This window comes from Podarcis liolepis (genome assembly GCF_965112155.1).
Source record: "Podarcis liolepis genome assembly, chromosome: 6".
Classification (NCBI taxonomy): Eukaryota; Metazoa; Chordata; class Lepidosauria; order Squamata; family Lacertidae; genus Podarcis; species Podarcis liolepis.
Window position 1 is genome coordinate 51,343,824 of NC_139559.1, and position 26,952 is coordinate 51,370,775.

At 43.5% G+C, this 26,952-nt stretch overlaps 1 protein-coding gene across 14 annotated transcripts in view; it reads left to right on the top strand.

Moving 5' to 3' along the window:
• Positions 1 to 26,952, top strand: part of RNF220 (ring finger protein 220) — a 326,551-nt gene that overhangs the window by 244,771 nt on the left and 54,828 nt on the right. For 10 of the 14 annotated variants that reach the window (XM_083509604.1, XM_083509608.1, XM_083509596.1 and 7 more), the window contains 2 exons: positions 7,280 to 7,401; positions 9,545 to 9,677. In XM_083509604.1, the coding sequence (XP_083365730.1) occupies positions 7,280 to 7,401; positions 9,545 to 9,677 (255 nt within the window). The remainder of the gene's footprint in view (positions 1 to 7,279; positions 7,402 to 9,544; positions 9,678 to 26,952) is intronic. The other 4 variants (XM_083509606.1, XM_083509607.1, XM_083509602.1 and 1 more) reach the window with 1 other exon arrangement.

Consider the following 26,952-nt stretch of genomic DNA (forward strand, 5'->3'; position numbering starts at 1 on the left):
TGCCACACCACTGTTTCCAAAGTCTCTCTCTCTTTGTAGTCTTTTACAAGGACTTGGTCAAGATGTCTTTGAAGATCCAGGTGTGGTAAAATTCTCTTTGCAGATCCTCCCCTTCAACTAACTCATTTTTTTGGAAAATCAGTAACACTTCCAGCAACACACAGGTTATTGTAAAGAGAATAGAAATCAACTGATCTCTGCTGAGTGGAGGAAGTGAGTAGATTAGCTTGCTGTTCCTCTCTCTATACTTTATGTGAATTGGCTAATGTCTGTACCTTGGAGAGTGCTGTTGCAAACTCATTCCCATGGAGACGCTATAAAACAGAGTATTGGATTAGATGGGCTTTTGGCCTGATTCAGGAGGACTGTTATTATGGTTTCAGCTGATGGTCTAAAGCTGATGGAAGGCACTCTGTGCCACTGAAGTCACCTGAGCCTCAAGGGACAGCAAAGGATCCAGAAGCACCACCAAGCTATGTATCCGCTCCTTGAGAGGGAGTATAACCCCATCAAGAGCAGGCAGCCTCCCATTCATCTAGTCTAAGGAACTACCCACTAACAATTCCTCTGCCTTATCTGGACTGAGGTTCACTTTATTGGCTCTCACCCAGTCCATTACCGAGGCAAGACAACAGTCCAGCACATCCACTGCCACACCTGCAGATATAAAGGAGCAGCAGAGCTGTAAGTCATCATCATAGAATCATAGAGTTGGAAGAGACCACAAGGGCCATCGAGTCCAACCCCCTGCCAAGCAGGAAACACCATCAGAGCACTCCTGACATATGGTTGTCAAGCCTCTGCTTAAAGACCTCCAAAGAAGGAGACTCCACCACACTCCTTGGCAGCAAATTCCACTGTCGAACAGCTCTTACTGTCAGGAAGTTCTTCCTAATGTTTAGGTGGAATCTTCTTTCTTGTAGTTTGGATCCATTGCTCCGTGTCCGCTTCTCTGGAGCAGCAGAAAACAACAAAACATCAGATTGCTGATAACGTACTTCAAAACTCTGGATAACCCCAGTCAGCAGTTTCATGCAGATGTTAAAAAGCATAGGGAATAAAATTGAACCCTGAGGAACCCCACCCTGAGGGGTTAAAAGGACATTGTGTGAGGACATTGCTAAAGAGCACTTCCCAAACATCACCCTTTGGAAACAACAATCCAAGTAGGACCAGAATCACCGCAAATTGGTGCCACCCACCCCTATCTCGGACAGCTGCTCTAAAAGGATACTCTGTGTGATGGTATCGAAAGAAGCTGAGAGATCAAGGAGAATTAACAGGAACACATTTCCCCTGCTTTTCTCCTGACAGAGATCATTCAGTGTGACCATAGCAGTTTCTGTGCCAAAACTGGACCTAACCATCATTTGAAATGGATCTAGAAAATCAGGTGAATAGGAGGCTTTGCCTGTACTGGATATTGCATAAGATAAAACTTACTTTTATGTTTCTTTTGTTTGTTTCTACTCTCTATTCCATGACTTGGTCAAAGGCCGTAGAAGGTCCTTTATGAGAAGCCATGTTAGAAGAGTGCTAGTTTTTTTGGTGGGTTTTTTTTAAAAAAGTGGGATGCAAATCTACGCAGATCACAATAGCTGACTCTCTTCATTTTCCTGTGCCTCAAATAATTTAGCAAATAGTGATAGCTGCAAAAGGTGCACCGCCTCTTTATTAGCAGAATTAGAGGTGTTGGAAAGATATGTCTTTGAAAAACCTTTGACCTTGATATTGCTTTCCACTTAGAGTAGTTGTATGCAAAGATGGGGGTTTAAATTACACATATCAAGGGGTGCAACAGCAGATCTTTAAGGATGGGCAGCTTCACATGAGGCAGTCCTTCATGTAGCTTGGTTTCAAGCCGTTTAGAGTTTTATATGTAACAACCAGCACTTTGAATTACCGTATTTTTCGCCCTATAGGACGCACTTTTTCCCCTCCAAAAATGAAGGGGAAATGTGTGTGCGTCCTATGGGGCGAATGCAGGCTTTCACTGAAGCCTGGAGAGCGAGGGGGGTCTGTGCGAGAGGGGCTTCGGGTAGCTCTGCGCAAGCCACGGGAGGGCTCCCCCGGCTTGCGCAGCGCTGCCTCTTGCCTCGGCACGCTCAGCAGACGCGCCAGGGCTTCGGGTAGCTCTTCGTAAGCCGCGGGAGGGCTCCCCCGGCTTGCGCAGTGCTGCCTCTTATCCCGAAGTCCCGGCGCACGGAGCAGTCGCGCCGGGGCTTTGGGTAGCTCTGCGCGAGCAGCGGGAGGGCTCCCCCGGCTTGCGCAGCGCTGCCTCTTATCCCGAAGTCCCGGCGCGCTGAGCAGTCGCGCTGGGACTTTGGGTAGCTCTGCGCAAGCCGCAGGAGGGCTTCCCCGGCTTGCGCAGCGCTGCCTCTTATCCGGAAGCTACCCAAAGCGACTGCTCATCGCGCCAGGGCTTCGGGATAAGAGGCAGCGCTGGGCAAGCCGCGGGAGGGCTCCCCCGGCTTGCGCAGCGCTGCCTCTTATCCCGAAGTCCCGGCGCACGGAGCAGTCACGCCGGGGCTTTGGGTAGCTCTGCGCAAGCCGTGGGAGGGCTCCCCCGGCTTGCGCAGCGCTGCCTCTTATCCCGAAGTCCCGGCGCGCTGAGCAGACGCGCCGGGGCTTCGGGTAGCTCAATCAGGAGCATAACACATGATAAACTCCCTTAATAGAGCAAGAAAACAAGAGCCTGATAAACATGTCAGTAACACAGAACATGTCAGTAACATAAAAGATCGAGACTAAGCATTAGTTCTTCTATCTGCAATACCTCAAGGACCACCTCTCTCCATATGAACTTACTTGGACCCTGAGATCATTTTCTGAGGCCCTTCTTCGTGTGCCTCCTCCCCAAGAGGTCTGAAGGGTGGCAACACGAGAAGGAGCCTTTTCTGCAGTGGCTCCCCATTTGTGGAATGCTTGCCTCAGGCTGGCACCTTCATTATACACTTTTAGGAGCCAGGTGAAAATGTTCTTTAACCAGGCCTTTGGCTGATTGACATCTGATGCTCTTTAAAAGTGTGTGTTGGAAGTGGGGATTATTGAGTTGTTTGTGTTTTTATTATATATTTTGTGTCTTTTATGTTGTGAACCGCCCTGAGATCTACAGGTATAGGGTGGTATACATTTTATAAATAAATAAATTGGATCAACAAAATAGAGGCTGTCACAGATGAGTGCTCAATGTGGAAGGGCAGGTCTCCCCCTGTATTTTAGGGTCCAGGCATAATAGTGCAGCTGAAGTAACTTTCTACTGCAACTCAAAGGCCAAGGGTGAGCCATGGCCATAATGAAGAGGGAAATTTGGCAAGATAGATTGCTTGACATTATGGACACGCTGGTGCACTGGCATCATGATTGTAATATAAGTGGCTTCCTTGCATCCTGGGTGGGAACTGGAAAAACACACATTTTTTTAGAAGAGTTCCGCAATGAGGGACATTTAAGTGAAAGTCTTTTTTTCATGCTGTTTTATATTCAGATTTTTTTTTAAAAAAAAGCCCTGTGACTTAAGGGTAAGGAAAAATCAACCCAGCCCCCCTCTTTGCTCCTGCGACAGGAATACAGGGGAGAAGGATTAGCGAGCTAATTAGAAATGATTGCATCTATCAGCACTAATTAACAATACTGTGGTCTCACTTGTGTGTTCTTTTGAGCTGTTCTCCTTCGGGACAGCTCAGCAGTTGCCCCCCTTCCTCTGGGGCTCCTCCATCCCTCCTACGTTGATTAGAAGTGATAGTTGAGCTCTATAGTAGCAATTGAAAATTCTGTTCAGTGGCTTTCAAACAGCCCCAGTTTTTTCTCTCTCACACTCCAGATCCACCTCTGCCAGTATCAAGCTACTGCAAAAGGTGTTGGAACAGAAACTTTTTGTTAGCTCTTCTTCACTCCATTTACACTTCTGTTCATGCTGCTCTTATTTTGTGAGCAAAACAATTTTTCTTTGCCCAGTGTCTCATGGGTCTCTAAGGTGGACTGTGTTGATTAAAGCCCCTAATGCTCTTATTTGCTGGATGCTGTAGAAAAGTTTGCCAGCTGAGGCACAAAAATCCTTTGCATTAGTACTGTGTGTGTGTCATGATAGCACACAAGCAATGATGGCAGAAAAATCTGCTGACGTATAACCGGTTCAAAAATATTAAGGATCAGTATAATGACAGGTCTAAAAATTTTGCAAGGGCGCTTAAAATTCAAGTTTAGTTTTTCATTAAGTGGACTTTTAAGTTTATAGAAATGATTATTCATGGACCCTGAGTTTTTATGAAGTGGTTTTCAAGTTCTGTTTCAGTTATTCTCACACCAGACTTATGGAATAAGTTACATTATGTCCATAGGGTTTGCAGTAAAATGTTTTACAAATCGTGCCACTGGGAGTCAACTGGGAATGTTGCCCCAGCTGCTCCTTGAGGGCAATGAGAAATATTTTTGAAATCCAGGTGGTTCAAACCATGCCTCATACATATTGAGGATCTGAGCGAGTATGACATCGGAGGGGAGTCGTTATTGGCTCTGGATTTGGTAGTTAAGACCCACAAATGCAAGTCAGGTGGGTAAGACATACAGATTTAGGACAGATTTGCAAATCACATTCCTTGGGTGAATTAGGATTACCTTCACTTGCCAAAGTGAGAGAGCCCTGTGTGCAGCTTCTTGTGGGAGGGCTCTTGCTTCCACCTTGGAGAAAATGGGAAAGAAAAGTCCAAGAAAGCAACCTCTCTAACGAGAGACCTGCCGAAAATGGAGCTACAGTCAGGAGACAGTGCCTGAAACTGTTTCCTCTTCCTCGTTTCCCAGAAGTGTGAGAGAAATAGTTAGGTTTGCCCCATCCAGAATCGACTATCTCTCTTCAGAAGGCTGCATCAACTCTTCTCATTCCTGTACTCATTCCCACATGCCAGAAAGGAGCTTTGTGATTCTAAACACAGTGCGCTAGCTGTTTAGACTTGCCCTCTTTTGTCTTCCTTTCCCTGCTGGAGAAGGGGGACAGAAACTTTTGAGTCCTCTTAGCTCCACTTCAGGTATGATGGAGTTGGCTTTTTTGTTTCTTGAGAGAGTGTTTTAGTTCTAAGTATAGGAGGGAGAAAGTGGGCAGGTGCCCATTAGCACTACACTGTATAAACAGCCTAGGATAATGGTAGCTGCACCTCTCTGCCCTGTGTTCTTCAAGTGGGGGAGAGGAGCTCTAGAGTAGTTGGAGTGAGGATAGTGGGGATGGCTCAGGCAAATGGATTGCAGGTGGATGTCTGATCCTCCTCTGCTGATTAACTAGCCTGTATAGCCAGTCTGTATTGCCAGCCCAAAGTGTTTGAATTTGCTTATATGTTAACTCCAGAGAAAAAGGCCCCAAACAGAAAAAAAATTAATACCTTTATTGAGTCAACATTGGTCTGGTTAAAAGCTTTTGCTGGGTTCCTGTATTGCCTCCTTGGATTATGACTAAAAGCCTACCCTGCTTATGGCATTTGTCTTACTTTCCAGTGCCTCCCTTAATTTAGTTTTTGGGCCCTTTCCTCCCACTTGGTGTGTGCAGCATCTCGTTCTCGCAGTGCAGTTGCAATACATTATAATTTCTGCAGCAAACTGGCAGGCTCATAATGTCAATAATTGTTACTGCATTAAGTGACTTCTCTGTCATGTCATCTCTTGTTACTACACAGAATATCCTTGGGCTCTTATTTTGGTCTCTGTCAAAATTCTGACCTTCCTTATTAAGTTGTTCATTTCCCCTGTCTGTGATTGAAATATCTGATAATATTTGCTTAAAGCCATCTCTCTTAATGATCAATGTTGTTTTAATGCAAGTTTTTCAGATGTTTTGCCCACATTTAATGAGGGTTCAAATTAATCAGCAGTTGGTAAAGGAAAAAGTTCACCAGAGGGGCATGTCTCTTGAGCCTACAATAGAATTTTCTCCCCCAAAAGCAAACTTCAAGCTCCATGATTGGAATTACTTGTATATATTCTGCATTGCTTCTGCTTGTTGTCATTTGGGGATGAGATGTAGGAGATTAGGGATAGAATCTGAAATTGTAGGATTGAGCAAAGAGTACAAATAGGGATAGAGGGACATGGTGCTGTTCTAAGTGAAATCTTTTGAGTGCAGTTAAGTCCAGTATAGTCCTGCTGTGATTTCTAAATATTTACTGGAAACTGCCTGTGTATGTTTGGGTCTTTTCTCCATATTTCAAAGCCTGCTTACCTTTTAAGCAGAAGCTCTCTTTCATAATTATAGAAATCATTTTGACAGAAACCATTCTTTCGGACATCTTCACAGCTGTGCCGATTACTAGGCTCTTGGGGCTTCCCATTTATACTGATTGGTGTCTTTTCTTAGAGCAAGCTTCAGGTAGTCATGTTAGTCTGCAGCAGAAGCAGAAGTGTTTTGTGGCATCTTTTATAGCAGTTTGAAAACTGTTCTCTAGTCAGGATATTGTAAAACACAACTATTGAATAAGTCTGATTAGGAACAACGGAGGCAAAAATAAAATTGATGACTTATCCTAGGGTGGATTCAGGAGGCGAATAGGACCCAACTAGTATCTTCATCCCAACAGTGTGGGTTTTGTATTTGCAGGAGATGCTGAACATTAAAATAGTGGTTCTTAGGCTTTCCCAGGGGAGGAACAGTATTATAAAGATAATGGAATCAGATATGCCCTTTTGAGGGCAAGGCACTTGGTTTGTGTTTGACTTAATTTCTCCTGTGCCGTGAGGATGGTGGCTGTTTTTGTTCACTAGGGGGGCATTTGGTTAAATTCATTAAAGGTTCTGTAACTGCACAAGATGAAACTTGGGCACAGCTCCTCAAGATGAAGCAGGTGGAGTGTGGTGGGGAGGAAACCACTGAGGCTCGGTGGAGGAAAGAGCAAATGTGTGCCTTGAAACCTTGCATCTATATCACACTCACTCTTTGTAGCTCTCAGTTATTCATATTATTTAATACCTACAAAGCACCTGCAGTTTTTAAGTTTCCCATATATCTTAAATTAAGCTCACAGATTCACAGTCTTAATAGGCATAATACAAAAGGAAAAAAGAAGGGAGAAGGGAGTGAGCATTAGAGCAGCAGGTCCTTTATTGGCCAATGAATGGGGCCAGGTTGGTCTCCCCATTGCCAGTGTTCTTTCTGAAAGGCATGAGATGAAGCCTCACAGGGGCTCTAGGCTTCCTGGCTGACAACAGAAACTAGTATGTTCTTCCCTTTGGTTCCTCAGTCACCAGGCAAATATATAACCCATTGTGTTTTTCTTTTCTCTCTGCTTTCCTCGCATAGCTCGGATTGGAAAAATGAAACGGAGGAAGCAAGACGAAGGACAGGTATGTCCCCTCTGCAGCCAACCTCTCTCAGGATCCGAGGAGGAGAGGAGTAGGCATGTCGAACAATGCCTTGCAAAGGTAGAAGCACTGAGGGAACCCTACTGCCTCTCTCTCATTTCTTCCTACCCTCTGCTACTCCTGTGATCTGGGTAGAAACCAAATTTGCAGATTGAAGTCCACATGGTGATGTAGATCTGTACTTGAGTTCTATCTTGAAGTTTTAATCTGTCTGGATTTGGCAATCTCATTACTCTAAAGACAGTTTTCCTAAGCTTTCAAATGAGAAGGGATAGCAGGCTCTATTTTTGACTGTTAACTAGGAGACCGCCTGGCTTATTGCTGGACTTTGGCTATATCAGACAACTGTGGTTTAACCAAAATCCAGCAAAGCTCAGAGATGGACATAGATTGGAGAGAAGATGGTTATCAGAAAGTTTCTAATAGACAGAAGCTTTTCTCTCTCTTCTAATAACTAGAACCCTCAGTCATCCTATGAAACTGAATATGATGCAGCACATAGTTAATCTGAGGAATTCTCTGCCACAGGATCTAATGATAGCCACCAACTTGGATGGCTTTAAGAGAGGATTAGAAAAAATCATCAGGATAAGGCTTTCAGTGGCTACTAGTCATGATGGCTTTGTACTACCTCTGGTATCAGAGGCAGTATGTCCCTGAATACCAGTTGCACACAAGTGTGTTCTTGTCCTGCTTCCTGTAGGAATCTGGTTGGCCACTGTGAGAACAGGATGCTGGATTAGATATGCCTTTGGTCTAATCCAGCAGGTTTCTTCTTCTGTTCTCTGATTTTTGAAGGAAGTATTTATTTTTTTAGTGTGGGGTTGAAGTTGGGGGACTCTGGTAGTACAACTGCACAGTATTAATGTTCTGAGCTGATTTCACTTAGGTTCTGGTCTTCCTGCAGGATAGATGACACTAGTCAGTCTAACCTCCATCAACCTATCATTCTGGTCATGGTGGCTTTTATAGCAGCCTCTGATACAGCTGACTGTGGACTTCTATTTTACAGTTAACATACATTGCTGGCCTAATTGGAGTTGCCTAATGGTGATTTGAACCATATTTTCAAGGTTGGAGTAAAATGGCGATAAGATGATTAAGCATTGCCCTTGAAATGGAGCATTCCTTGAGGTTCTCTCCTATTGTTTGGTGTATTTGTGTAGTCCTGCCAGTGCTATATGAAGAAATAAAAGTATTTTTGTAGCAGCACCTTCATACACTTCAGGCTGTCCTAAAGAGTTATCCAATAGCAACAGTGATCCTGAAACTTGATGTAGAGTGTTACCCTTTTGCTCCTAGAAAAGTTGCAGCTCCAGCTCCACTTTTCTGCCTTATCTAACTTTCTAGTTTTGCCTAGTTCAAATAGTTTCTAAATTTGAGTCATACTTTCCACACAGTAGCAAAGCTTATATGTGTGAAAGAACTTCATTCCTTTAATTGCAAGGAAGTATAGTTTTGATCAGAAACTGAATTGGGAAGTCTTGAATTCAAATTTGGCCATGAAGTCAGTATTTGGCCTTGGGCAATAATGTTGGGAAGCGGGTGGCGCTGTGGGTTAAACCACAGAGCCTAGGACCTGCCGATCGAAAGGTCGGCGGTTCAAATCCCCGCGGCAGGGTGAGCTCCCGTCGTTCAGTCCCAGCTCCTGCCTACCTAGCAGTTCGAAAGCACCCTTAAGTGCAAGTAGATAAATAGGTACTGCTTTCTAGCGGGAAGGTAAACAGCGTTTCCGTGTGCTGCGCTGGTGCTGGCTCGCCAGATGCAGCTTAGTCATGCTGGCCACGTGACCCAGAAGTGTCTTCGGACAGCACTGGCTCCCGATCTCTTGAGCGAGATGAGCGCGCAACCTAGAGTCGGTCACGACTGGCTCTGATGGGCAGGGGTACCTTTACCTTTACCTTTAATAATGTCACAGCCTCTGTCCCTATGGTTAAATGGGATACTCACCTCATCCCATACTACCTTGGGGGAGCCAGTAATATAAAGCGAGCACTCAATAAGCAGCAATGAATGTGGATGACATTCTTTTTCCTGCTTAGTTAGCTTTTGCCAGTACCCTGTGTCGACATGTGCTTGCCACTTTGTCCACCATTCAGCTTTGTCTATACAGCATGCATTGACAGGAATACTACCTACTAGCACAGTTTTTAACCCAGGACACTGAAATGATGCTTGGTGCTTTATTCTTTTCACTTAATAGAGGGAAGGCTCATGCATGATGGAGGATGATGCAGTGGACATTGAAAATGAAAATGGTAATCGCTTTGAAGAATATGAATGGTGCGGGCAGAAGAGGATACGTGCCACTACTCTCCTGGAAGGGGGATTCAGAGGTAAGAGGGGCATTGTGGGGATTGCTGAGATGTGCTGCCGACTGAACAGTGCCCAGATCCCCTCCCTATCATCCCAAGAACAAAACAGATTGCTAATATTGAGGCTATTGCCCTCCAACCTGTAGCCCAGGCTAAGGGCTCTTTCCCTCAGCAGTTTTTATTCATGCAAGTATACCCCCAAAAGTTATTCCCGTGACAGACATAATATCTTCACAATGACAACATGTGGGTGCTGATGACATGGATCTAAATTCATCCAGAGAGTTGGCTTTCATCATAGTAATGATCTGTGGTATTAACATTAACAGAAATTTTATGTTATTTGTCTCCTGCCAGAAAATGCATTCACAAAAAGCAATCATACCTTACAAGATCAAGATACAGATAGGTAGCCGTGTTGGTCTGCCATAGTCAAAATAAAAAAATTCCTTCCAGTAGCACCTTAAAGACCAACTAAGTTAGTTCTTGGTATGAGCTTTCGTGTGCATGCACACTTCTTCAGATACACTGAAACAGAAGTTGCCAGATCCTTCTATATAGTGAGAAGGTGGGGAGGGGTATTACTCAGAAGGGTGGTGGGAATGGGTGATTGGCAGATAGCTGAGATGAGCCTGTTGACGACTCTTAACGACTGCAATAGGTCTTACAGGAAAAGGCAAGGCGTGAGAAGGTGAGAAATGGCTTAGTCATGTATAATGAGATAAGAATCCAATGTCTTTGTTCAGACCAGGTCTCTCCATGGTTTTAAGTTTGGTAATGAGTTGCAATTCAGCAGCTTAAAACCATGGAGAGACCTGGTCTGAACAGAGACATTGGATTCTTATCTCATTATACATGACTAAGCCATTTTTCACCTTCACCACACGAAAGCTCATACCAAGAACTAACTTAGTTGGTCTTTAAGGTGCTACTGGAAGGAATTTTTTTATTAAGATCAAGATAGTAAAGTTGCTTTTGTAAATTTCCCTTTGTAATTCTTAACTGTTAGAGATTGCTTAAGGGAAGTGACTTTGCTGACATGGTCAGGAGGAAAAATGTTTTTTCCTATTCATTGCATCACTTGCTATTGGATGTTTTTTAAACTATGTAACAGGCCAGGTGCTTGCTTCTCAGTGTAGGTGGGAAGTTGCACTTCTGCCAGCACCAATATTTATTTTCCTATGGCTATGAAAACAGCATAAAATAATAGTAGTTATGAGTAAAACCCTGCTTAAATTAGCCTTTGAGGAGGAAATGTGGCCCAAAGTTGGGAGACAACAGGAGCAGCTACAGGACAATCAGTTTCAGCAATATTGTGCATATTTTTAAAAAATGGAAGTGGAGAATGAAATTGTAAAAAGCCCCAGTCTGGAGTGACGAAAGCTGGTTTATCAGCCGCTGGTGATGTATGGAAGTTGACAGCTAAGTCACTTTAGCACCTGCATAAAATATTAAAGGGCCGGTTATGCATTTATCACTCCATCTTTTTTAAGGCTGATAAATGAGAATTCAGCAACCTGCCATACACCTCCAGCACTGCAGCCCTCAGGGCTCCCAGACAAACACATCTTATTTTTCCTCCTTCTATTCCTTCCCCTGTGACAGGAAAATCGGCTGCAAAAGAGAGAATGAGTTATGGCAAAATGTGACCTTTGTGAGTTTTATTGGTGAATGTAATTTTAGCTGTGCACCTGACTCCTTTCTTACATTCAGCCTTTTGCTCTGTGTCAGAATTGACTAAACTGTCTGGTGTGAACATTGTGATTCTGTAGAAACAGTGTCCCACCCTTCCTTGACCAGAGAATCTAGTACATTGCCTCATCAAAGTAAAAGTTGGCATCCTCTTGTATTTTCATAGATTGCCTGGATTCTAATTTAAAATATCCCAAGGAAAATCCCACTGGGAAAGGAAATCAGGCTTAAAAGATGCATGAGTTACTAGGGCTTATAAATGATGCTCTTTCTTTCCTGTTTTCCTTCACACTTTAGTTTGTACAAAAAATAGATAAATGAGACTTGAGAGGTAAGCAGCACCATGACAGATATTCAGGAGTTCAACCGTATGGGGAAAGTATATTCTTTTAGCTACCAATATATTCAGATTTTTGTCTACTGAATTGCAGTAGACAAATAATTTTTTGCTGTCCCGTGGGTTCCTTGCACCCACAAATTTTATTCATAATTCTCATTCAGCTGATTGAAGGTTGCAGGAATGTGTTAACTTTTCAGACCCTGGCTAAGCCTATGGAGTTGGTCTTCCTATGTGCCCCGAGGTCTGGGAGACAGAAGCAGTTAAGTTCCTATGTAACCAGGAATGTTGAGCAGTCTGCACTTTTGTGCACAGTCTTAGCATGGAAAACATAGGCAGCTAATGTAAATTATCCCTGTCTTGTTTTTGAAGTGGAAATATGAACACTCATCAGTCATTTTCACTGCTGTTTTGTACCCTTTCCTGAAATACTTTGGATTAGTTTCTCAGCCATTTTGATAGGGATTATCATTTTGTTTATTGGCTTTGTCAATTAAGGAGCAATGGGAGTCATTTAGATATGTGTAAAGAAGCAAAATCTACTCTCCACATATTCCCTGGAGTGTTTTCTTGATCAATCTATTGGCTTGTTTTTACCACATGATGTTTCTAAGGTATTGTCTCATTGTGATAGGTTGAGACAGGATTATTTGCATTGGGTTCTGCTGTTGCAGTGTTAGAAGATGATGCTAAAAATGATTGAATAAGGTATTCCATAGTGGATATATTTGAAAAATGTAATTCCACACTTTATAAAGTGGAATAGTAACTTTTGTAGCCTTTAAGGCCTAAATCACCTTTAACATAAGAGTTCACTTATATTGACCGTGTTTGGATGCAACACTTGGCCGTAAAGTGCACATAGGTCCTGCTATCGGAAGGCTTGCCATCTGAAATGTCAGTCATCTGAACACAAAAAATTACACCCAAACCTTGCTGCCCCAAGTAGCTCATTCAGTTATCTAAATAGCTGGAGTTTGCTTATTTCCTTGCTTATTTGTGTTTTGCTGGTCAGTGGCAGCCATTTTGATTAGAAACCTGGGACGAACGGAGGAAGGGAAAGAGATTGGGACAAATCAGGGAGCAGGAAAGATTGCCTTTTGCTAGTTGGCTGCAGCAGTTTGGGGTAGAAACCAGGGAGAGAGGGAGATCAGACAATTCACAGATTTGAAATGTTCCCATAGGAAATAATGGAAATCATCAGCTCATTGTGTGGTTGCTTGCCTAATGAATGATTTCCTGGGGACCCATTGTGTTCAGATAGCAAGACCTGCATGTATAGATATGCGGATTAGTATGTTCATAGATGTGTGTTTGTGCATGCAGTTCAAGCACTCACTGTTGTGGTCCTCTCTTCTCAAAGCTGGGAAACAACTTGCAGAACTGCTGGCTTAGCGTCATGTCCAAACCAGCTCTTTTGGCTTGTTTCTCATTAACAAACCACCACCAGGAACCCAAGGGTAGTTCTTTGTTTCTTGATTATAGTTTATTTGAGATAAAGCAACCAGGAGCACTGGTTCAGGTTTTGGTTCAGCTGCTGAATCAGATGCTTCTTGGTTTGTTTCCGTGCACCTGGAAGGGAGGAACGAAGTGGGAAGTGCTTGATTTGTTTAAATGTGGTTTATGGCCATCACTGCATCCTAACATGACCATTGAGAGAGAGAGAGAGAAAGTTTGGGGATACAAAAGGCCTGATAGAGCTAGATGGGCTGTGAGGACAAAGCTTAGACCTAAGAAACAGGGCACTTGGTAGTACAATCCATACACTTTACCAGTTTCCGCTTTCAATAAGGTAAGAAATATGATACAGCTGTTTGTAGTAATCGGTTAGCTTGATGTGTTCTCCCCTTGAATTTAGGTTAGTGCAGGCATAGGCAGACTCAGCCCTGCAGATGTTTTGAGACTACAACATTTACAATAACACTTGAGGAAGAGCTGAAACAGAACTACACCCCACCCCACCCCGGTTAACTGGAAGGAGGCATGATTAGAATGGTGAATTATGCAGAGGTACAGCAACACCCTCTATGTGGGTGATACTTTAGGGCAGCATTCCCCAACCTGGTGGTCATCAGATATTTTTGGACTACAACTTCCATTAGCCTAGTGGCTACCAACTTTTTTTGACCACTAGGTGCATTTTAATTTTTGAGTGAGTTTGTAGGTTATTCACAGAACAGCATGTCACCACGACATAGAGGAAGTAAAGGTGGAATCCAACATAGTACTAAGTCTCTCATTGAATCAACACAAGACTTTCTCCTTGCACAAAAGAACCTTCTCCCCCTGAACATACCCTAAATGGGTTCCCCCCCACTCTCTGGAGCAGATTTAGGAAAGAGGGGAATGTCCCATTGCACAAGTTGAAATCCTTGCATTGATAGGGCATGGTAGTTCAAAACCACCCTAAGTGTTCATTTTGTTTGACAGTCTAAATATTTACAGGTTGGACAATAATAAGTATACATGATACTTTTGTGACATTTGTAATACTTGAACTAAAAACCACATTTCTCTATTATTACTTTTTTACATAGAAGAGTACACTTAATTCAGTCCCTCAATAAAGGTTATGAATTCAGTGTTAAGAGAATATATAATTTAAGATGTAATTTTAAACTGTTTTTAAGGGGCACACTGTGCCTGATATTTAAAAAACTATGATTTAAATAATAACATTTGACATGAAAAATAGTGGGGCAACTAGTGCTTTACCAGCAGTTTTGATTTCTGGATGCTGAAACTTGGGACTGTTAGGCATAGTACAGCAGCAAACTGTGCCCAGGTTGGAGAATTCAGACTTATCTCACAACATTGTAAAGTTTTGTTGGAGACTCCCCAGTCAGTGGGGCCTGAATTTATATCTACTGAGCTTGATGAAGAATTGTTCCTGTGTTCTGCGTCTAATGCTCCAGCCTGCATCCTACTTGCTGAAATGCGGGAGGCATTGGGTTTCTTCTCACTCCCCCCCCCCCTTTTAAATTCCCTGCATTTGTAGCAATCCCTCACTTGTTCTAAAGAACAGCTACTCATTTACTCTAGCTGTTTACATTGCAAAGTTATCCCTTTAAAGAATTGCAGAGAGAAGTTGGGGGGGGTGGAATGCCTTTTTTTCTTTGAAAGCTTAGCAGTTTTGTCTGTGCGTCTGTTATTTGTGAGTAGGAGGGAGGAAGAGCGGGTGAGAAAAAAGTGCTTTATCCGAAAAGAATCATATTGGCTTTGTGCTGATAGAGGCTGCTGTCATCTCTTAAACGGCTTAGCCCAGTCAAAAGGCTAGCGGACTTAAAACAGTGTCTTACACGAGGATCGATGGAGAAAACACGGCAGTGGTAACTGTGAGGAAAAAAGGGTGAATGCAAGAGAGATAACAGTAATGATTCCATGGAGGGGAGCTGGAGGCAGGCTTGCTCTTTGTAGGAACCTTGCTTCAAAGGAGTCTGAGCTGCCTGGTCCCCAGGATGTTGCTGCCTCTGTGTATCTAAGAAGAGAGCCCAAGCCCCCTCCCCATTTGCTGGAGCAAATGGGCTAAGTAGATTAAAGCATGATAGGTTATCTCTTCCCCCTATGTTGTATCACTTTTAGGAGATTTTTTGGTCAAACAGCATATTGTGTCATTCCTTTAGCCAAAGGAGGTGAGTTGGTGTTGGGAAGGGGGGTAAGAGTCTAAACTGCACTGTGAGGGAGCCATTGGGAAAGGGGGAGTTGGGCGGAGGGGGGGTGAAACGGTATGTCAGTTTATCGATCGCACCTCAGCCAGGAGAGCTGCAGGCACAGCTATGCGGGCACGAGCAGCAGCACTCCTAATGTGATTGAAAGGCAGTTAAAATGGCGGTGACCTTTTCAGGGGGAATTAGATTGCCTGCCAAGAGTGGTTAGAGGGAGTGATAACGCCAGCTTGAGGAAGCTGTCCAGGCAACTTCAAAGAGAGAGAGACAGAGACAGGAAAAGCAAGTGAGCGCAAGTCCCATTTAAACTCTGAGCTGTACTGTCTGATAGAGCCAAGATTGCTGTCCTCTCTAGATATGAAGGGTTTGAAGAATGTAGTCAAGTTGCCTCTCCTTGCCCTTCCTGCACTGCACCACCTTGTCAAGGAAAGCAACAACTGGCCAGCTGTCTATTCACCTGACACTCTTGGGGATTTCAGTTGCCTTGAAAATAATACACAGAGGCAAAGCCCTAATGACTGAAAGACAGTATGCAAGGCTTCCTAGAAGAGTGATTACTAGAAACCTTCCTATGAGGAACTGTGTGGTATGTTCTGAATTTGGAAGGTCTTTCACTTACAAGCACTTCAAAGGTGCTGGTGTTCCTACTAAATGAGAAAGCCTATCGTTCTTGGTGTTCCAGGTTTCTTTGTCAAAAGATTACTAACCAGCTGGGAGGCTCCTAAATTGAGCCTTCATGGCCAGAGGCAGGCTCCTTTGGAGTACCAGATACTGGGGCCAACAATGTAGGGATGTCATATCTTGCTGTTTAGCTTCATGGGGGCATCTGGCTGGCCTCTGTGGGAAGCAGGATACTGGACAAACCCGTGACCTTATCTTGTAGACCTTTTCTTAATTTGGAGATTGAAGGACTGGCTCAGGAGCCTAACTTCTGTGCCAGAGCAAAGTATTTAATAGATGGTATTGTCACCTACAGTTGTTATGACTATTTGAAGAGTCAAATGAATTGCTTGGCATTTCCTGCAGATGGCTGTCATCCCACTCTTGGCTTACAGCCTGTTTCTCCCTTTAACGTCAAATGCTTGTTGCTCTGAGCACTGATGTCACAGCAGACTTTTTGCAAAATAAACTGCAGAAGTGGCACCACAACCAACAACAATAGTGACTGTACTTTTATGTGTGTAGAATCCAGAAGCATGCGAAGAAGATATCTAGGAGTGGCACATGTCTGTTCCTACAGTAGGGGGAAATATAATTATGATGCGTAATAGTTTTATAATATGAACATTCATGGAAACCCTGCACTTGACATATGGAAATGCATAGTCTCATCTTACTCAAGCTGTTTTGTTTTCTAATCATTTTGAAATAATCTGCCTCTAGCAAAATGTGGATGTCATACAGTTGTTCTGCTAGGAATCTTAAACTATACAAAGGGTGACATCCTGCCTACTTTCTTTTGAAATTACTAGCTACATTTTCTTGTTTTTTCCCCTCTGGAGCACAAATAGGAAGATGCTTTTCTTTGAGAGTGCCTGCAAAGCTAACAGGCGTGTGCCTGATTTCCATCATCCAGTTTGTTGAGTTAAAGTTGCATTTAAGGTCATATCAAAGAGAGCTGGCAGTGGCATTAGACAATGAGATTTCCCAGAGGACTGACCAGGAAATAAAAGGTATCTGTAGTGTGTACAGATCCTTGGATGAATGAATCTGTAACTAATATTTGTTATCCATGGATTTGAATGGACTTGGCAGAAGGAAGGAGAGCTGTCAGAGGAGCAGCTTTCGAATTTCATATCTGTGACGTCCTTAATGTCTCTCTCCTTCTCCCAGTTTTGAAAATCTGTTTCAGATATTGCTCCTTGGTAACATGCTCTCTTTTGCCTTATCCCACAAATTAAAAAAAATATCCCAGACTGTCTGCTTCCATAGTTTAATGCTGTTCTTTTTTTATAAACAACAACAACATTTCATTTTAATTTGTTTTTTAATTTATCAGTTCAGAAACAAGTACACTATATGTCTTGAACAGTTGAACAAGAACCAGTAAAGACAACTAAAGGAATGCTCATATTATTTCTGCTCTTGTTAGCCCTTACAGATCTTTTCTAGCCCTTCTGCTGCTGCACAAATGTGCACACACAATACTTTGTTTTCTTTGTTTGCTTGGATAAAGATGAAATACCATAGAATGAAACTCCCTTACGATATAAACTGTAATATGTATTTGTTCATATGTGCATATCTCTCTCATTCATACACTAAGTAGCATGTTCTCTGTTACAAGGTGCCTGCCACATAGCTATCTCTTGTTTCACTCAAAGGCAGAAATTGCTCAAGACTGCTAACTAATCTAGTCTTGCTTGTCTTGAGCTGGCCTGCAACAATTTTCCTTGTGTGATGTGGATTCCTGTTGTAAGCTTTTTGTGTATACCGCACTGACATGCAAAAGTCCTGCACCAAGGAAATGTATTTTTCTGCAGAAGATAAATTAAATTGAAATACCTGAATGAATTTACTTTGTGCAATCACCACAGGATTTCTGAAGCAGAATTTAGAACCCTTTCCCCTCCGTTGAGCAGTAGTGACTTTAAAGATGTAGATTTAGCGCAGAGAGGTTTTTTGGAACAAAACACACTTTGGAAAGAAATTCAAATTGGAGTTTCTTTCAGACTGGCACCATGAATAAGATAAGTAGAACCGACACAATCCAGAAGATGGAGATGTAATATGTTTGGTGCTTCTGTGCTATCAAAAGAGAAAGAGAAAGAGAAAGACAGAGAAAAGAACCATTGTATTTCCTAAGAACCTTGCCTTTCACTAACTGAGGAATCCCATGCAATTGTTATGTAAGTCATATGCATGATATCATCTGTTGGCTAAAGCTGAATCCTAATCCCACTACTCTGGGAGTAAGACCCACTGAATTCAGTAGGATTTTCTTCAGAGTAGGCATGGTTAGGACTGGGTAATAGTCTGAACCAGAACTCAGGAACCAGGTCCTTAACTTTTCAGTGCAGAGTTTGATTCTCATTTGGGATATTAATTATTAGTTCATCATAAATGCCTAACAGTTAAGCAAACCCTGTCTTGGCATGGTCTACCTTTCTATTACCTAAGAGGAGGCAGGATGAGCATTAGTGGACTCCTCTAGTTTCCAGTCTACCAAGTGGGAAAATTTAAGTATTTGAAAAGTTAAGTATTTGAGGTGTTTAGTGAAATATGATTTAAGGATTTGTGGTATGCTCATTCACGCACATAGTGGAAGATGATATCTGGTTGCCTGATGAATCACCCAACCTTAGAATTAATACGGTGCTTGGGAAATACTATTCTTTTCTTAAAAGACATACAAAACTTTTTTGAAATTAGTTTTATGACATTTCTAGTTTACAAGGCAGAGAAACTACTCAACATCCTAAGTAGCTTATACTGTACAATGAAATGCTGGGAATATTTTTTTTAATGTTGTTTATAATCTGACGTATACTACTACATTGTATAATCTGTAGCTACCACCAACCACTTTGTCCCACTTAATGCATCTAATGCATTCTTTTGTGAACCTCCCTGAGATCTGTGGATGAATGGCAGTATGCAAATTCAGTTAATAATAATAACAATCATAATGAAGTATCCTGTATAAGTTTTTTTTACAATAAATTGGCAAGTTGCTAAAGTTCTGGTGTACCTTGGACCTTTTTTGTCAACAGCACAATGGCAGAAAAAAATTGCTATAGCCTTCATGCTCTGAACCACTTTAGAAGTCGTAAGAGAAAGATATAATTGAAAGTTTTTCTACTTCAGCAACTTGCTGTCTTTCCATGCAGAACTTTTTTTTTAACCTGAGAGATTTTAAAGGTTCACTTGGTTGCTTTTGTCACCCCCAGAAGGCTATACAGTGTGTGTAGTGAGTGTGGGAGCACACACTTTTTTTCTCTACTTGCCTAAAGCTGCCCCCACTATGCAATTTAATTCTGAAGGGCTCAGGACAAACTGTGTACCATTTCTTGCTGCCTATCTTGGGGAGGAGGGTTTCTGGAGAAGGAGAAGGTATACTGGGGGGGGGGGGAGTTATTGTGTAGTGCCTCAATTTTTCTTCCCTGATAATATAAGCTACTAAGCAGCGTGAGCAAACTGGTTTCCTGTCTTTCTTCCTCTGGTTCCTTTTATTTCATTTTATTTGAATTGACAAACTCAACTTCATAGGTCCTAAAAGTTCACAGGTCCTTGTCGTGCTGACCCCCCCAGCCCCCCCCCAATTAATTTAGAAACTACTATAATTCTGTATACCTAGGAAATTCCCATGTAGAAACTACTACCTTATTTTTAGGTGAGTCAATTTTGCTTATGAACAGGGTTGCCCAAGTGGTATTTTTTGAGGTGGGGTGAGGAATAATAGCAATGTATGGGATGGATGCCTTGTGGGATGGATAAGTGGGAATAAGTTCAAGTTACAGAAAGACAGGTTTCAATTAATATTCGGGAAGGTTAAACTAGGGTTCACTGCTCTCCTGTAACCTTAAGAAAGCAGGATGAAAATAATTCTAGTGCCTATTGCGTGACAACCTGTGGCACCACTATTTCATTAGACAGTGCAGTTTAAATAAAGGGAATAACTGATGCTTTATCTATTGCATGCAAGATTATTGAAAATTGAAAGAGTTTAAGGAGAATCTTAGTATCTGTTCTCAGTTTACTCAAATGCAGCATTTGAGTAAACCATTTCCTTTATAGCATAGCCCTCATGCGCAGCAACAGGGGAGGAAGAGATAAACCGGCTGTTGGGGGACAAAATTTGATTGTTAGGTGCTCTAAATTGGCAGGAGGAATCTAGGGTAATGGGGTGACATTTAAAAGTACTCTATGCTGGAAGCTGAGTAGGTTCCAAGTTGAGAACATACATTTTAATGTACATTTTCTTGGCTGTTGGACTAACAGGCATGAGCTCATCTACTCTTGGTTCTCACAGCATTACTGAAACAATATTTTGTGTGTGTGTGCACCCCCATGCTTGGTATGAAGTCCGTCATTTTTTCTCTCCTTATCCCCTCTCCTCCCCCTGCAAAGCCATCTGCCTTGAATACAGCTTCTCCTGTGAGCTTTGGGGTTGCCCTTCAGCCTCAGCTGTCAAGATATTGATTGACGCAATTTTAATAGCATTTTAAAATACAGTTGTTAAGTTGGGGCAGTGGGACTCTTCTCTTACTCCTCCTTCCTCCACCTCCTCCACCACCAAAGAGGGGAAGTGTGGTTTTTCAATGACTTTAAACTGCTTCTTGTCTTTGCATGTCGTCTCTTGCACCAAGCGGTGAAACGCATTATCGAGTAGTGCCCAGAAAGTGGTTAACTGCGTTTGACACACGCCAACTCCCTGCCTCCACACTGGATAATTGCATTGTCAACTATTCAGTAAAGTGGCAGGTGACACTGCTGCCGGATTGATTGTCCTAGCATTGAGGCTCCTAAGACTGTCAGCTTCCCAATCGATAGCGTTTACACAAGACACCGTGACTGCATCTGTAACTAATTTCAGTTTGAAACTTGCAAGACACTGTGCTGCCCCTGTTTTCTGGCTACATGTGTTTAGTGACTTGCTTCCTCTCTTTGGACCACAGGCTTGATACCATCCTGCTTCACCCCCCCCCCTTCCTTGGAAAGTGCATTCCTGTTTTTATTTTGGTGTAGCAGGTGAAGAAATCGATGCTGTGTGCTGTGCCCTCAAAAGCAGGCAGAATTACTGCAGATGGCTAACTAGCAGCTCCAGTTTTGTAATCAATAGCCTGATCAATTGATTAAATTAACACTGATTTTCTTCCGTCTTCCTGGCCTATATGAAAAATTAGTTTGCAGTGAGCATGCAGGTTTGGCTTATAAAATACAGGCCTTGTTATGCTATCCCATGGCTCTTTTCTATCAAGTTTGAGTGCATTGTTATTTAAATCAGTGGACAGCAAGGCATGCTGCTTCCACCAGTGCCTTTAAATGGGGACATTGCTCTGGGTTGCTTACCAAACTTGACTACTTCATGCTCGGCTGCTTTAGAAAAGTCGTCCCCTCAGCTTTTCCGCCTTCCTCTGTTATTGGCAGAATTGCAATGTGACTGTGATCCCTGTCAGTGGTGCTTATTGATCCAGTGATGTGAACCTGTTTAGTGATTCAAGATTACTTTAATTCCCCTCTTTCCTTTTTTGTTTTCCCTCGCTCCTTACATGAACAAAAATTCCCCTGAGCCACCTTCATGGAAATTACGCCAATGATTGCTAAGCCTCTGCTTGCAAATTTCCCTTTGTATGGCAGCCTTCCACATACAAGCACACAAATGCATGCACGCCTCCTGCTGAACATTAGGCTGGCACAGAACTGGAGGAATTGCCATAGCAGCTTGGATATGGGATCCTCTTTCCAGCTGTATCCACTGTGTGATGGAGGCACAAAGGGGAACTTGTGTGGTGCTCTCAGCCAAGTTCTGAGGTGCTGTTTACAGGAGGAAAAATCCTTTTGCAGGCAACCAGCTTGCCCCCTGAGGCACAGGCTTGATGACTTTCACCTTGGCATGCAGCAGTACCACAAAATATTAATGGCCATAAAATTATACAGCCCCCTCTTAAAGTCTCCTCCTTGGTGTGTTAGTAAAGATGACTACAAGCAGTTGGGATGCAGACTTGCAGCCTAGGCTCTGTTTTCTTACAGCGTGAAAGATGACTTTAGAGTGGCAGCTCTACTACAATGATCCATATGCATGGCCTCAAACACTGAAGATCTATGTGTGTATTTTATAAATCCCATGATCCTGATTAAGTTATTTCATAGCAGCCAGTGAAAACCAGACTTTGCATTTTTCTGTGGTCAGGTTAGTTTTCCATCAACCTGGAGTCATGAACATTACTAATCCAATTCATCTTTACCTGATCGTTTATAGTGCAACAGGGTAATAGAACAATGCAATTTAATAACTAATTCCAACAAACATTAGCCATCAAAGGTTGACTACAGTGATCCTTTCCTTTTGCCCTCTCTTTTTAAAAGAGTCAAGGCAGTTTGCTTTTCCCCAAGCCATTTATAAAGGAAAGCTACATCCGTGCCACTATGCTCTCTAGATGCTAGTTTGGGGATGTTTCAGCAGCTGAGGAAACAAACACTGCCAAGAGCTGTTCCCAGGAAATGTGTGTGAGGCCTGGCAGCATTAAAACACTTTTATTGCTGCTTTTGGGGGTGGGGGGTGGGGGGGAGTTATTCCTTATCCAGGAAGGAGCAAGCAACACTTTAGGCAAAGCAGGTGAATGAGCTCAGCCAGAGGTTGGTAGATGTTGTGGGAAAAGTAATTAACAAAACCTGCTGGTTTTTTTAGTCTTTAACTAGAGACTGTATTTTTTACCAAATCTCTCTATATTACCCACAAGCACTGTAAACACTCATCTGAGTTCTGGCCATTACAGCCTTGGATAGGTCTCTGCACCAAGTGAGAGGTAGAGCATAATTCAGTTTTTGGATCCAGTAGTAGATAGGTAGCCGTGTTGGTCTGCCATAGTCAAAATAAAAAATTCCTTCCAGTAGCACCTTAAAGACCAACTAAGTTAGTTCTTGGTATGAGCTTTCGTGTACATGCACACTTCTTCAGATGCACACTTCTTCAGATACACATTTCAGTTTTTGGAGATTTTTTATATTGAAGAATCGAGTGTTGTGCCTTGTGCACCTTGAGCACATTGGGGACCAACGCTAAAGACTCTTCCGTTGTAGGAGCAGGACAGACAAGATACGCATGTCATAAGCAGATTAGCTCTTCTGCTCTGCACTAGAGCATTGCTAGAGGTTCTTCTGGCAGGTCATTATTTCATTTGTTACTTATTTATATTTTGGATTTATATCCTGTCAGTTTTACTCAGAAAGAGCCCTCTAGGAGGCTTACAATTTAAAATCAATAACAATACACAGCAGTGTATCCATAAATGACAACCAGTGACACACAGTTAAATTATAAGCAGTAGCAACTTCAGTAGGAAGTAATCATGTGTGAGCAAATTTGGAATAATAAATAGTGAGTGAAAACAAATAGTCGATTCTTAGCATTCCGGACAGTGGAACTCTAAAGCCATTGTGTGCTACTACTCACAATGCCTAAATGATAATCAGACAAGTGGGAAATTTATCCCTTAAATGCTGTAAAGAATAAAACAGATTCTGTGCTTTATTTGCTTCAGTTCTACTCTTCACTTATATAAAGATGATGTGCAGTCTCATTTCTGTACAGAATCTGTTTTTAGCACTAGAAAGTTGCATACATAATGGTAAATAACCAGCCCAACTAAGGATACAATTGTACCCCAAGACCAGTTGTTGTTTTTTTAAAAAAGTTTTCTTATTGCAAAGTGACTGCTACTTATAACCAAGCAAAGCACGGTTCACGTATGGCCTTGTTATGATGCACCGTTGCCTGTACTCAGTGCTGGTGCCAGATATTTTGCACCCTAGGCAAGGCTAACCTTGCACACACGCATACCTCCCAAAATGGCTAACTTCAGTTTACAAAAAATGATGTATTGTAGAAATCATAAAATTCTTCAAAATATAAAATATTACTAGAAATTCATAAGCTATAACAAAAAACAATCTGTAAACTGTGCCCCTAAGAGGTCAGCACTGCGCCCCTCAGAGGTCTGTGCCCTAGGTGGCTGCCTAGTTGGCCTAATGACAGCACTGGCCTCCCTTTACTGAATGCATGGTTCTGAACCCCACCTATGAGCAAAATTGGAATATATTTTTGTTTCTCTGGATTGAGTTGTGCAAGACACCGTATATGTTTCAAGTTTGAATCGGGTGAAATAATATGTTGACTATCTTTGTGGTAAAAGCAGACTTAAAATTTTGTGCACATCCACTTGATTTATGACTGCTGATGCCTGGGTAGTTTTGAACTCCACCAACATTTGTAGGGCCCAGGAACAGAATTCTCATGCAAATTGGTCGCCACCTGTATTTATCTTTTTAGAGAAGATGGGCATGCTTGTATATAAAGACTTTAAACTATTTAAAGCGCGGAATGAGCTGTTCATGTTTGTGTGTGAGAGAGAAAGGGGGTGGGGACTTTCTGCGTAATTTCATTCATTTATTTACATTTATACCCTGCACCCTCAATTTAAAGTCATGTTTTCTAATGCAGAAAAGCTAAAGCAACAACTAAGCTATAAATACCAATATTTTTAGGAAAACAGAAATATATTTGCTAGGTACCTTAATGATAGTAGTAAGAGTGCTAGGTAGGTCTCTCTGGGAAGGCTATTCCAAAGGAAAGGCACCATCATTGCAAAGACTGGCTCTGTTACCATCTGCTGCACTTCCCTTTGGTGTGGGCTCCAAGAGAAGAGACAACAGAGGACAATCTCAGTAGATGAGCAGATTGATCCAAGATAAAGTAGTGAAACAGGTATCTGGATGCTGGGCTTTAAAGGTTAAGAACAACCCTTTGAATTGAACTTGGAAAGTTACCTGGAATCAGCAAAGCTCTTTCAGTACAGACAAGATATGATCTCTACAGCTGGCCCCTGTTGGCTGTTTAGCCTCAGAATTCTAAATTGGTTTCAGTAATCCAACCCAGAATTTACCAGGACATGGCTAACTATGACTAGACTTTCAGGGGCAGGGGTGGGGTGGGCAGTTATCAGCTTGAGCTGATAGGTCTTTTGTGCTGCTGAGGTTACTTGAGCCTCAAATGATGAATCTGAAAACATTCATAGTCTGAGTACCTGATCCTCTAGAGCAGTGTTTCCCAACCAGTGTTCCGCGGCACACTAGTGTGCCGCGAGACGTTGCCTGGTGTGCCGTGGGAGGGAGGTGGGCGAGTCGGGCGGCGAGAGGCGGGGCGGCGGCGGCGGCAAGGAGAGGCTGCCCAGCGCGGGGCTCTCGCCGTCTGCCTGCCTGGCTGCCTGCGTGGCGCTGACGTCACGGGGCTGTAACGTGCCCCACATAGGCACACGCGGGGCGGCAAGCGAGCTCCCTCCCACATCCCATCGCCGGCTCTGCACCAGGCGGTAGAGCTCGACGAAGTCGCCGCGCTGGAAGGCCAGCAGCGCGCGCGCCTTGGCCAGGCTCTCGCCCGCCTGCGCCTCCAGGCACGGCGCCTCGGCGTCGGGCGGCAGCGAGCCCAGGAAGTGGCCCAGCCGGCCGGGGTCGCCCGCCTGCAGCAGCGCCTCGCACACGCACGAGACCTGCTCCGCCGAGAAGTGCGGCGAGCGCGGAGGATCGGGCGCAGCGGAGGCCAGCCCCACGCTTGGAGAGGACGCAGCAGCCATCGCCAAACCCGATCCTCCTCCTCCTGCTCCGCCGCCGTCCTCTGGCTCTCGGCCGGGAGGAGCCTGCGGCGACGGGGCGGGCGCCGAAGTTGGCAGAAGTTGGCGCGCCTCCTCGGCAGCGCCTTCGTCCTCCTCCTCCTGCCTCTGCTCTCCTCCGGCGACGGGGGCGCGCCGCCCTCCCAGGCCGGGGGGCTCGGCGGGGCCCGCGGGGAAGGAGGCCATGTTCGCGGCATGCGGGATCGCGGCCCCCCTCGCCCGCCTCCGGCCCGCTCCCCTCCCCCTGTGCGCTGCCCTAGCCGTGCGGGTCTCCTCCCCCTGCGCCGCCGACCCCTTTCCACATCCTAGGAGCCGCGGTCCGCCTACCGCCCCCGGGCCGCGGCGCGGCTCCCAGCCCGGGCTGGCCTCCGCCTCCTGGGACGCGCGCCCACCCCCGCGGCCCCCCAAACTTCGGAGCAACTGAATGCTTTCCCATGTAGAACAGTCCCTGCAAATAAAAACCTAGCATATTTGGAAGAGGGATGCTAGCCTAACCATTACCTTCTATGCTGTTACTATTTTTTTATTTTTATTTTTTACATAAGTAAAAAGTGACCTTTCCCCATCTGGCATGGTGGTGTGCCTCGAGATTTTTTTCATGAAACAAGTGTGCCTTTGCCCAAAAAAGGTTGGGAAACACTGCTCTAGAGAGAGTGCAATCCCTTCCAGAGCTTAATCCCTTCCAGAGCTTGTTGAATACCACCTCTCTGCACCTCCGTTTTGTCTGGATTGAATTTCAATTTATTGACCCATATCCAGTCCATTATTTCTCCCAAATACCAAATCACTACTTTTCTGACTCAGTTGGGGAAAAAGTAGAGCTATTCTTATATAACAGCAATATGGAATGTTTCATTAGTCCTTATTGTCACTTCCAGCTTCCGGAAGTGCAGTTCTGTTGCAGCCCCAATTTTATTCGCAACACAAATACAATGGTGTTAGTGAGGGCTTTGCAGCAAGAGGAAAAATATTTACATCTTTTAAAAAATATGTGGGTTTTAGTTCTGGAGTGATGGAATACAAATTCTTTCATGAAAAATAAACTTATTGAAATGGAATGCAGGGAAGATGTAGTTATGCACTTTACCAATGAACATTCATGTGAGCACTTACTCTGTATGACATCTAAAATATATACAGTGGTGCCTCGCAAGACGAAATTAATTCGTTCCGCAAGTTTTTTCTTCTTGCGGGTTTTTCGTCTTGCGAAGCACGGTTTCCCATAGGAATGCATTGAAAATCAATTAATGCGTTCCTAGGGAAACCGCTTGCCA